Source organism: Nothobranchius furzeri, chromosome 5 (assembly GCF_043380555.1).
Source record: "Nothobranchius furzeri strain GRZ-AD chromosome 5, NfurGRZ-RIMD1, whole genome shotgun sequence".
NCBI classification, from domain to species: Eukaryota; Metazoa; Chordata; class Actinopteri; order Cyprinodontiformes; family Nothobranchiidae; genus Nothobranchius; species Nothobranchius furzeri.
Window position 1 is genome coordinate 77731214 of NC_091745.1, and position 13152 is coordinate 77744365.

A 13152-nucleotide genomic window follows, 5' to 3' on the forward strand; every position below is an offset into this window, starting at 1 on the left:
TAGTAACGCAACAGGATGCTAAATATGACTTTTGCGTAATATGTCCCCTTTAATAGCTAACGTTTTACCCTGGCTGGTATCACATATGGTAAATGGTAAATGGCCTGTATTTGATATAGCGCCTTCTAGAGTTCTTCAAACCCCCCAAGGCGCTTTACAACACAATCAGTCATTCACCCATTCACACACGGGTGGGTATGAGCTACAATGTAGCCACAGCTGCCCTGGGGTGCACTGACAGAGGCGAGGCTGCCGAGCACTGGCGCCACCGGTCCCTCCGACCACCACCAGCAGGCAACGTGGGTTAAGTGTCTTGCCCAAGGACACAACGACAGCGACAGACTGAGCGGGGCTCGAACCTGCAACCTTCCAATTACGGGGCGAGCACTTAACTCCTGTGCCACCGTCGCCCTCCTGTGACACGCTCAGATCAGCAAAATCTCTTCACTTTACCATCTCACAATCTTCATGGGGAACTAGATCAAAGCTGAATGGAGAGAATCAGACTGAGTCATGCACCAGAGAAGGATCGAAGGCCTGAGTGCTTCCTTTTAACTTCCTCGTTGTGTTCTCTCACTCTTACACAAGGAAAACAAAGGTTCGGTTATTACTGTAATCTCTGCGGGGGGGGGGGGGGGGGGGGGGGTAATCTTCAAACTAAAAATACCAGTCTAGCATGAGCATACTCATCCTCCGTCTCCTCTGTGGACAATGGTGACACAGTGCGCTGGTTGTGAACTGAATGAAGTCTTTGTGATGAAGAATGTAAAAACAAATCTGATTACTGACTCTTCGCGCTGAACTTTGGATAAACTGAGTGCAGCAGAGATGGAAGACAGCGTTTGAAATCAGAACTCGGAAAAGAGGGCAGGGTGAAATAAAGTCGACTCGTGCACTCGTTGCCTGAAATCACGTTTTTCTTTCAGGAACGGCGAGTTATCGTGGTCCAGAGGCAGAAAATCAGCACAGAGTCATCGTCTGCACTGCTGAATGCCAACGTTGGAACAGTGCAGACTTGTTGGTTTGCACTAACGTCAACCTTCAGTCCCTTAAACTTATTTTGATCCCAGTGACTTTTTTTGTTTGTTGCAAATGCACTATTGTCTATGCAACTGTTTAAATAATAACAGACACATGAGCAGACATTTCAACCCCCTCCAGCGACTCTTTTAATCCATTGTTTGTCAAATTTGTCTCATTTTAATCCCTCAAACATAATTTGAAAAACAAAATTACCCTCATTTGTAGACAGATGGTGTACGAGTGGCTAAAACAAATCCACATAAAAGCCACAAGCAGCCGCTGGACTATTTTTATTTGGTTCTCTGTGTCATTAGAAGAAAAAAAGCAGGAATAAATAAATTTTTTAAAAACTCAGCAGTTTATTATTAGATCTTGAGTGAACGACAAACTAAGTCCAGATAAACATCTTGAACATACAATGCCTAAAGCTCTTGGAAACATATGGCAAGCATCATCCCTTTAAAATTTATAACAAGAGTCTTTTAAGCTAAAAAGGTAAAATTTCTGGTATGTTTTACATTTAGTTTTCTTTCATGTCTATAGTGATCATTTTGAGGTTTTTTTCATCTTTAGGACAGTGTAGTATTTGGTTCTAATATTTGCTGCTGTTTAATTTACTTTATTTTTCACGTGCATTATTAAAATTAGTTGAATTACAGCAGGTTCCTGCTCCTCCATCCTACTGGTTGAAAGTGGAATTACAACTGTCGCAAACAACCTTGCTGCAGCCTGTTGTAGCTAATGCTAACGACGAGCTAACACTGCTGGACAAAAATATTATTCCTTACAAGTCCAGTAGCAACAAAGCCAGGTCACCATCAGTCTGTGATTTTGTAGCCTCCTTTAGCTCCCTCCAACTAGCGTAGGCCAAGCGGATGTTGACCTCCAAAGACATTACTCTCTTACTTTTACTTCTAGGCTCTGCCACAATGCCAACAGAAAAAGTCAACTTTTCCTTTTTCTTCTTGTGCTTTTTACTGATGATCAGGCAACTGAAAATGCTAACCGCTAGCATAACCACAGTCATCATAGATGCCCCATGGACTGCCACTGCCTTTTGGAGCTGCCGTAATGGCCGGCCACCATCTTGGATCAATGTCCATTCGCCCCAAGTGTATTTCTACTGAGGAAGGCGCTTACCCAAATAAAAAATGTATTTTGCTTTTTCACCAAATCAAACATGTGGAATAACATAGTTAAAATGTAACTATAATCCCATAAAATACATTTAAAAAATTTTAAATATAAAGTTTCAACAGGCAGACTAGAGAAGTCTAAGAAATCTGGTTTCAATAGTGTGTTGGTTGTTGCAAACGTAAACGTTGCACGAAAAACCGTGCGTTGACTCCAGTTGGGTTTGAAGAGGAAGGAACCCATCCAATATGGCGGCAACAACATTACGCTCTCCAGCACCCAATGGGGCGTCTACTTATTTATGTCTATGAGCGTAACAGCTAACAGCTGGTAATGTTCTCCACTTATAGGACACCTACCCGCTCTACAAATTTGTTTAGTGCGGTTTTTGGCCAGCAGAAAGCTGCAGAATGATGTCAAATATGAAACTGGTCAAGTTTCTAACTCAAAAATCCCTGAGATCAATGTTAAAGCTCCAGCTTAACAGTTTTAAAACAGTTTATTGTTACTTTAAAGCCTAACAAGCTAATTCAGCTTGAAGATCTCGATATAAACCCAAACCATTTAAACACCTAATTTTGAACCAGAGAAAAAATAAAAATCATTTTATGACATCAACTTTTCACCTTTGTGCATTTCACTTTGCAGTTTTGGATGTTTCATGGATGAAGTTCAGTTCATGTCCTTGTTATTTTGCAGACCAGCATGTCTGAGTTGTGCTTGTTTCATCATTTGCAGAGTGATTTGTGAAGCAGTGTGAAAAACGTGATTGCACACGTACACCAAAAACATGTGAGTACACGAAAACGTCTCAAAGCTGCAACATTATATTTGGCACACGTGTGAAAGAAAACAAACCTCAGCGTTCTCTTGAGACCAAACAGAGAAATCTTCATGGGAATCTCAAGAACAAGACTGAAGACATAGTAAAAAAAAAAAAAATCATTATGATACATGTAGGTGTAAAACGTTGGCACAGGTTCTGCCAAATATCAACAGGGTCCACACATCTGGAGCACCTGGTGGAAAAAAAGAAAAACAGGCTTTTATTAAACAATTAAACCGTCACTACCACCAAAATCTTGAATCCCAGCGAATGTACAGCAGGGAGGAAATGTGACACGCTGGTGTCATGCTCTTCAACTTCTCTCCATTGATACAGACGTCCTCTTTGTCTGACACTGATTTAATAAACAGCTAAATATCTTATAGACATGCCAGCTTATACTAGTATACACTGATGAAATTCCACTCATGTACATATTTCTGAAAAAAGCAACAACACAACAAGCAATAGACATCAAAACTGCCATAACTTGCAGCTTTTTGTTGTAATTTGGATATAGTTTAGTTGTTTTCCTTTTTATAAATTTAAATACATAATTTTATCTTGAAGTAAATTGGATTTGGGAAAGGTTATGAACAAAATTATCCATTATAGTTATTCTTATTGGATTGATGAGCTAAAGGCTAAACAAGCTAATGACTAGTCCCAACAAAGCTCAGGGTAAAATTAATTGCTGCCATCTTAAAGCTGGGGTACAGCCCTGCTGAAAAAACAGCATGCTGTGTTTTGGATGCTGGTATGCTGGGCTAGCACGCCAGCATTGTTCAGCAGGGATAGGTTAACAAATGCTTCAGTGTGGCCATCTGACCCTGTTCTGTTATATAAAGTAAATAACATTTTATAATTCATATTTCCCCTAAGTCCCCTGTTTCCCCTGGCCTTTACAGCTAAATAAATCATTTACGTGAGCCTGGAGCATTGATTGATAGAGCTGTGTGTCCACAAGAGGGAGCATGCACGACAGTCAGCTGAGCACATCAACCTAGCTTCAATGCTAACCGGTGTCGGTACAGGATCTGCTCGGGTGCAAGATCGGCTCGGGGTCCGTCGACTGCCGGTGACGTCAAAGTAGTTGATTGGCTGAACATGAACCTTACGCAATTACGTAATCACGTTATGTTGTTATCACGTTACGTTGGTCCAGGCAAATTTTTCTGTTGGAAAGATGGACAACTTTTACAAAGAAATCCATCATTACCTCTTTGAAAATACACTTTTACCATAGAGCTGCATGTATATTAGGGCTAAACGATTAACTGCATGTGCAATTAAATTGCGATGTGACAAAAGGAGATTTTCTAGTCGCAAAGGCTGCAATTTGGCAGCGAGTGGTTAGCGCAATGCTAATATACGTGGAAAAACCCATAGGAATGCTAATGCTAATATCACCGATTACATTCTTACAAATTATGAATTCGAAACGTGCCAAATGATTACATTTGGAGTCTAATAGAAAGTAAAACTACCATCAATCAAATAAGCACAGACAGGTATTTTAGTAAAGCCAGAAAACTTTTAACTCCAGAGTTTTGGCTAGCAGCTATGAGCGTAACTGAACTACGCATGGACAAGACGTCAAAAACTAAACACAAAATACTTCGATAAACGGGACACACTTCTTTCCTGCAAATACAATTTCACAGGTGTTGCTAATACCTATGATCCTTCAAGGGATGTGCTCAAAGAGGAGTTCAACATTATGAATACAATATAGTGTTTTATTTTACAAATACCATTATAAACACAAACTTACGTCTTAAGAAACATTATTTTAATAACGAAACTGCTAAATTCTTTCCAACAGTATTGATGTGCAGTGTATTTTGTCTGAGCGGGTTTGCCATACTTTGACGTCATCGGCAGTCGAAGGACCCCGAGCCGATCTTGCACCCGAGCAGATCCTGTACCGACACCGGACCTGCTTTTAATTAATGTCAGTCTGTAAACTTCAAGCTAATTGTGGAAGAGGAGAAAGGGGGACAAAAATGGTTTTCTTTTAGATTAAATGATAAGCGTAGCATTCAACCTTACACTACACGGACTATTGTTGTAGCGTTAGCAGGGGTGTGCTAACGTCACAAGTGCTGCCGGTTTCAGATGTTTCTCTGCTTGAGCGCGTCAGATTCGATTAAAACAAGTGTTTAGCAGCTTCTGCAGAACCAGATGAAGGCTGAGGAGATAAATCAGCAGTTAGAATCAGGTGTGTTTGAGCAGGAAAATATCAAAAACCATACTTGTCCGTTAGGCTATTTGCATGCGCGGTAAGAGGTGTGTCTTTCCATCCAGAAGGGATGGGGAGCAACGGTGGGGGTCTATTAAAATTTCAAAATCTCATCCATGATGAAGACCCAACAGACAAACTTTAGTACCAAAGATTTTAAGGTGATTCATACAAATGCTTGTTTGCTGCATCTTGCCGTATGCTTCACGTCAGTTATTCAGGCAGAAACAATAAGGGTTTCTTGTCTCAGGCAGCTCTAATAGCACTACAACTTACTGTCAGTGTTACTATTATACTCGCAAAAAATAACATTCTTTACAAATAATTGCATAATAAATAAATTACCGTATTATAAAATTTTAGAGCAGCTACTATTCTTTTCATTCTTGGATAACTTGTTAAACTAGCAGATAGCTTAAACTATCAGATAACTTGTTAAACTAGCAGATAGCTTGTTAAACTAGCAGATAGCTTTTTAAACTAGCAGATAGCTTTTTAAACTAGCAGATAGCTTGTTAAACTAGCAGATAGCTTTTTAAACTAGCAGCTAGCTTGTTAAACTAGCCGCTAACCTGTTGAATTAGCAGCTAGCTTGTTAAACTAGCAGATAGCTCATCAATCTGATCAGAAATAATATCTAAACTGAGGATGTTCAAACAGCTATGTACTACAGGTGTGATCTGTACGGATGCACTCTCTTTCACATCATTGGCCAGTTTAATGATCGATTGTGAAAGAGACCAGTGACCAAAATCACCAGTGCCCTAAAGCGGTCTGTGCTACTGATGAAGCTATGTTGTTACAGTGGTGTGACCCTGCAGCGTGATTCTGTCTGACGCTAACAGAAGGCTGCATACAGGTGTGAAACAGTTCCTGTGTGTGAGACAGAGCGTGTCTGTGTGGTCATGTTTGCTCTCACACTGGTTTCACCTCGGAGCATGAGCACTGTGAACAGAGAAGTCTGGTGAGCGACGTCAACAGACTCTGAGCCAACAATTCTCAGGTGCAAACTTAAAAAACCCACGTTTTGTCACGCTTGTTTGAACGTTTTCCAGAAGATTCTTTTATCGATTAAGCGGGAAACGAAAGAGGCTGTAGAAGAGAAGCCGTGATGGCAAGGACACCGATGGAGGCCGATGTAAATCAAGCAGTAAAGGCTGGGAAAGTGATGGTCAGACTGAGGTCAGTATCTAATAACCATCATCTTTCCTCCCAATGGACCCATAAATTAAAACAAATGAAGCTCTTGATGATATGTTGGTGACTCAGGAGTCTCTCTGTCCAGCTGCTGGCAGACATTTACCAACACAGGACGAGACTGAGCGATCAGCCAGAGGAAAGAAAAGACAACAGCATTCCGACGATTTTCTAAACCCAACATCAGCTGACTCTCATGAGGACGTGAGACACTGACATGATCTGCTTTGGATTATCCTCTGAGTTATTTTTAAACACACATGCCATGCCACCAGTCAGATTCTGGTGGATTCCTCACACACACACACACACACACACACACACACACACACACACACACACACACACACACACACACACACACACACACACACACACTTAGAATCTCCTGATGAAGGTGCATCAGGTGAAGCACAGCGACATCAAGTGGTGACAAGTAAAAACCGTTTCAGTAGCAGCCTGCAGAAACACGTTTGTACATTTTTAATGTGAACATGTTTTTGAAAATAGTTTTCTAATATCTTCTTCACCAGTTTTTAGGATATTAAACACCGTAAAATGCACTTATACCATCGCACATTGTTTTATTAGGTGTTCAAATGAATATTGCTTTGCCATTAAGTGATGTGATTAATTATTTAATAAAACTTTTAAGGTTTTAATGTCATTTTTAGTCATTTTTTTCTTCGGTCAGGTTGATAATTCAGTTTTCAGGCCTTTTGTCTGCTGCGTGTTGGTTAGAGAGATATTTTAGGCAATACGCTAATAGTCTTTATAAGCCCGTCCCGTTTGAATTGAGCGTCACTCAGCGTTAGCCAATAGCGATAGACATCCGCTTACGGACAGATGGCAGTCACAGAGTGTGCCTTTGAGGACGTACCTGGACAGATGCAGAGTTGGCAACAGTTCTTATGGACAAGTGAGTCTTTAAAATATTTATATAGAAATAATAAAATAATTGTAAAGTGATGTGTTTTACCGTTGTTAGCTGGCTAGAGGTGCACATTCATGAATGAGGCGTTACTTTCAGCTGTAATAATGGAAGAAAGGGGAGGGGCTTAAAGTACAATGCATATTTCCACCTCTAGGTGGTAAGAAAAACTATTTCTGCTTTAAAGGCACAATAAGTGATCATTTAACTGTTAAATAATAACAACATCATGAAGTTTAAATGGAAACAGATTTCCTTCTCAGTTAGCTGGAGGCCAGTTTTTCTCCTATAAAAAACATAGTCTTTGTTAATAATCTGTGACCCTGCAGGGTTGCCGAGCCTGCACCAGCTAATGCTGCTGCACCAGCAGATGTGATTCGATACAAGCTGGGAAAACACTCCAGAGTTGTGGAAAGTGTGTTTACTAGTAAAAGGAGCAGCCCAGAAGTTATATCTTGTACCTCTAACAAGTCACAGCATCTTTTTGTTTTACTCAAATATCAGGCGAAATAGGCTAGATGCTAACGTTGAGCTAACAATGCCTACAGCGAATTAGAATGAAATAATCAGCTGTGAAAATAACCCAGCCTAATATTTCAATACAAACGACTTGATTTTAAAGTGAAATGTTTTTATGCTCATCATTTAAGATAAGATAAGAACAACTTTATTTATCCCGAGGGAAATTCTTGTGTCATGTACATGCTCAAAGCAGTAGGAGAGACAAAGGAACAGGTGAAATAGAAATAAGATATACAATGTATACAGTAAAAAATAATGTACAGTAGTACCCAGTAGGATAGTGCAAAACAAACAATCGGATAACTCAACATATAAATACATGCCTGTATCCTGGTGAATAAGTAATTAAGCCATCGGTGTAGGCGATTCACAAAAGTGATTAAAGTATTGTGAATGACTGTGAATGATTTGTTTTGCTCGTCATCTAGAATCTTCTCGTGCTGATCCGTAACTGGAAACAGCTACTCAGAGCGGACTCGTTTGGTTTGATGCATGGACTGCAGTTCCCACGTTTGACCATAACTAGTCAACTCTTCTGGTGCTGATCGCTAAATGGCAACAGCCATTAAACTCACGGAACGGACGTGAGAGAGTCACCTGTGTGTTTTGAAAATTGGCTGCAGTTCCCAAATTTGACCACAAGATGTCATTCTTACTTCATTCTTACATCGTGCACCTTTTAAGTATTTTTACAACAGTTAGTAGTGTTAATTTCCACTTTTCAAAACTTTGTATTTCGTTGAACTGTCTGAGCCACCGTAGACTGATGGGACAAGAAAGAAAGACTCAGAAGGCGTAGTAGAAAAATGGGTTAATCCAAACACACACACAGCTGGATGATGTTAGGAAACAAAAGGAGATGATTACAAACAGAAAGCTGGTTTTCCAGAAATAGGTTACTCTACAAAGTAAAACAGGAAGTGCAGAAAGAGCCCGAAGCACACAGCTGTCTGGTCTTCTGGCTGTGATTTATGACAGAAACCACTCACTGAGTCCTCACACCCGGTAGATGGAGCCATAGAGCTGAAACACCAAAGAACAGAAATATTAGAAGAAAATTCATCTTCAGATGAAACAAAAGAAAACTAATCTATTAAAACCTGCATACATCAGGTTTATTCGTTAATTGCGAGGACATTTTTGTCCTAAACAATTGTTAAAGAGTTTTTGCATGTGCTATTTTTCTTAAAGGTTGAAACAGAGATTTGCAAACAAACAAAAAACTAAAATACCAGAATCAAGCTTTAAACATAAAGTTTAAATAGACTACCAAAATAAAGTTCTTACTTCTTTTGATGGGGAGATTTTGTGAGTTTTTTTCATTACATCAGTGTTATCATCTGAACCCTTTGATAGAGGATCTCTTTACCTGCTTTTACCTTGGTAGGTTTTTCTTGACCTGCTTTTACTGTGGTACGTATATATTTGTTACCTGCTTTGAATTTGGTAGGTTTTTCTTTATTTGCTTTTACTTTGGTAGGGTTTTCTTTACCAGCTTTGACTTTGTTTTTTGTTTACTTATTTTTACTTTGGTAGTTTTTCTTTACCAGCTTTTACTTTGGCAGGGTTTTTTTGCCAGCTTTTTCCTTGGTAGGTTTTTCTTTGCCTGCTTCTATTTTGGTAGTTTTTCTTTACCTGCTTTTACTGTGGTAGTTTTTCTTTACCTGCTTTTACTTTGGTAGTTTTTCTTTACCAGCTTTTACTTTGGCAGGGTTTTTTGCCAGCTTTTTCCTTGGTAGGTTTTTCTTTGCCTGCTTCTATTTTGGTAGTTTTTCTTTACCAGCTTTTACTTTGGCAGGGTTTTCTTTACCAGCTTTTTCCTTGGTAGGTTTTTCTTTGGTAGTTTATCTTTGCCTGCTTTTATTTTGGTAGTTTTTTCTTTACCTGCTTTTATTTTGGTAGTTTTTCTTTACCTGCTTTTACTTTGGTAGGTTTTCTTTACCTGCTTTTACTTTGGTAGGTTTTTGTTTCCCTATTTTTACTTTGGTAGTTTTTCTTTACCAGCTTTTACTTTGGCAGGGTTTTTTTGCCAGCTTTTTCCTTGGTAGGTTTTTCTTTGCCTGCTTCTATTTTGGTAGTTTTTCTTTACCAGCTTTTACTTTGGCAGGGTTTTCTTTACCAGCTTTTTCCTTGGTAGGTTTTTCTTTGGTAGTTTTTCTTTGCCTGCTTTTATTTTGGTAGTTTTTTCTTTACCTGCTTTTATTTTGGTAGTTTTTCTTTACCTGCTTTTACTTTGGTAGGTTTTCTTTACCTCCTTTTACTTTGGTAGGTTTTTGTTTCCCTATTTTTACTTTGGTAGTTTTTCTGCTTAGTGGCAGCCTGAATTAACATATTTTATATAATTTCACTACCATAATCTAACTTCACATTTGAGACGTACGTTTATTATTTATGTCCAATCATTTAGTCCTAGTTTTATCATTTCTGACACAATGTGGTGAGTGACGTAAGCGCTACAATTGGTTCAAAGTGACCAAATGAAGCTGTTGGTGGTATTATGAACCACCGGGCGGCGCCCCAGATAAGCCAGCTGAAGACTTGAGGAGGAGGGAGTGAGATGCAGCCTAAATTGGAGCTTTGTCGGTGGGATCCGGTTGCTCTGAGAGGAGTGGATGTCGGTGGACGGATGGAGCGACAGGAGGTGTGAGGGTCAGGACAAATGCGCTCTTTCACCACGCAGACGCACGGGTTTGCACAGATAGGGACGCGTGGGAGCAAAAGTTTTTAGTTAGTTTTTGCTGTAAATTTAAAACACTTGGCGACGAGGATCGTGGAGGATAAACCGTGGAAAACGTGTCCGACGGGTTGTTAAAGTTGTGTTTTTGATCGTGGACACGCGCTGGGAGAAAACCTGCAGTTGATTGGTCCGACAAGGTGAACGACTGAACTCTGTGGTTGGATGAACAGGTGCGGTGATTTTTGATGACAAATCATGGACCAACTTAGATTTTCCCCAAGCACAGAAACATCTTCATAAAGACATAAAGATCATTGCGCAGGACGCACCAGACAGACCAAACTCACACATAGGAATACTTTTTTCTTAAAAAACTATTTTTTTAATAACCTGATGACCATTCTGTAAGCGCGCTCGTGCGCCAAAATGGCATAGCAGCTCACGAGTGGCTTTTACGCATCTCTCCAAGGAACAAAGAGCTGGATATGTGGTGGATACAGGAGCATTAACTTCCCTCCAGCTTCGGAGACCACTTTTTAAAACTAAACAAAGAAGGAAGTTAAATACCAGGACTCGCATCATAGTTTCATAAATGGAGCTGCGCAAATACCTGCTGTGCCTGGAGTTTATCCTCCTCCTGCAAGGTAAGATAGACTACTTTTCTCTTGTTTCTGATTTTGTTTCTTCCTCAAATAAAAGTGAAATGAAACCACTGGATGACCATTTCAGCTCAAACAGCGGGTGATGTATATTATACAGTACTGAATGTTATGGATGGACCAGGCTGAAGTCCACATCCTCCCTGATTCTGTGTCAGAAAACCACCGAGCAGAACCTCTGGCTGAGCTGAGGAGAAGAAAGCAAACTCTCGGACAGCTGAGTGCAAAACTGGGATTCTGTGAAGTTACCAGTGAAGAGTAGGACCAATCTCAGTTTCATCTGACAAAAGCTGCTTTGAAACATTCAAACAAAAACAAATGATGGCAGAAAAACACGTTTGTGCGAAATTTTAATGAAAAATAAACTTTAGTGATTTGCAAAAAATGGTCTCAGTCACCTAAACGGGAAGCGTATCGGTTTATTCTATCTATCTATCTATCTATCTATCTATCTATCTATCTATCTATCTATCCACCCACCCACCTACCTACCTACCTACCTACCTCTACACCCACCCATTTTCCCTCCACTTATCCGGGGTCGGACTGTGGAGGCAGCAGCAGAGAGGCCCAGACTTTCCTCTCCCCAGCCATCTGGGCCAGCTCTTCCAGGTGAATCCTAAGGTGTTCCCTGGTCAGCAGAGAGGCCCTTCAGCGTGTCCTCGGTCGTCCTTTAGGTCTTCCCCCGGTTGGACGTGCCTCACCAGAGAGGTGTTCAGGAGTCTTCCTAACCAGATGCCTGAGCCACCTCAGCTGGTTCCTGGAGGAGGAGCAGATCCATGTTTTTCAAATGAAAATTACCATCAAAGACAAGAATTTAATTCTGTGCTCGCTACTCCACGTTTGAAGCCTATTCTGCTTGTTGTCTGCACCAAATTGCTTTCAAGTTGGCCGTCACTATTTGTCATTCATTCTTTCATGATTAAAGTCGTGATACGTCTCACATACGTGTAGTAAGTTCACCAAAACTGATCCCTAATCAGTTTAGCTGGCATTTATGCAGCAACGGTTAGCAACTAAAGTGTTTTCAGGGTTCTATACTGTAAATAAAACAAATATAATGAGGATTGTTTGTTTACAGTTTTGAGATTATTTCATTTAGTAATTATCAACTTCAAAATTGTTTCATAAAGTTATGTGAGATAGCCAGTGAGAGAGCAGGGCAGAAATTGGGATCTGAAAGGTTCACGGGAACAAACCGTTGCCGTATTTTAGCTTAAAAGCCAAATCCGAGCTCACAATTTGGCAACAAACTCCTGCAGCAGCTGAAAATCATGTAGTCGTGCTCTGATGATGACAAACTTGTTTACATAATGCTGAAACAGCTGTGACCGCTTGATAAAGACCAGAGAGAAGAAACGTGTAAAAAACTCGACCCCCGTGTTGTTTGTTAGTAGAAGCCCACAAACATCCTGAACCCCTCAATTACCAAATGAGACTCTTCTGTTTATTCTCAGTAAAACAATCTGTCAACACGAAAATCATGTTGTGTAAACTTGGATTAAAAGACTGAGTGTGAAAATATACTCTGGAAACATTACTTCAGTCGTTTCTTCCCTTTTATAGCCAGTGGTGCACCTAGAAAATTTTCATGGGGGGAGGGGGTTAAGGCAAAATTATGGGGTGGCACACCAAATTATGTTTATGTTTATGTATTTAGCAGACGCTTTTCTCCAAAGCGACTTACAATTGATAATCGGCATGTTGCCCTTGAGGCTAACAACAACAATAACAACAACAACAACAACAACAACAACCAATCTTGAAAGTCGAAAAGGAAGCCCCTGTTCTTGTAGTGCTTGGTAGGTCGTTCCACATTTGTGGAACGCTGCATGACAAATTAAAGACAGTTTATCTTGTAGCTGTGCGTTGCATTGCTCCTTTATTATTTTCATGAAAAAACAATAAGCCTGTGAAACGTTTACCCTAAATTTGAGAAAC

The 13152-nt window shown here is 40.0% G+C and overlaps 1 protein-coding gene across 1 annotated transcript in view; it reads left to right on the plus strand.

Annotated features, from left to right (window-relative positions):
• The first annotated feature begins 10930 nt into the window (after positions 1-10930).
• itga10 (integrin, alpha 10) overlaps positions 10931-13152 on the plus strand; it is a 62531-nt gene continuing 60309 nt past the window's right edge. The window contains exon 1 of the mRNA XM_015950395.3: positions 10931-11196. Coding sequence (XP_015805881.3) covers positions 11145-11196 — 52 coding nt within the window. The 5' untranslated portion in view covers positions 10931-11144. The remainder of the gene's footprint in view (positions 11197-13152) is intronic.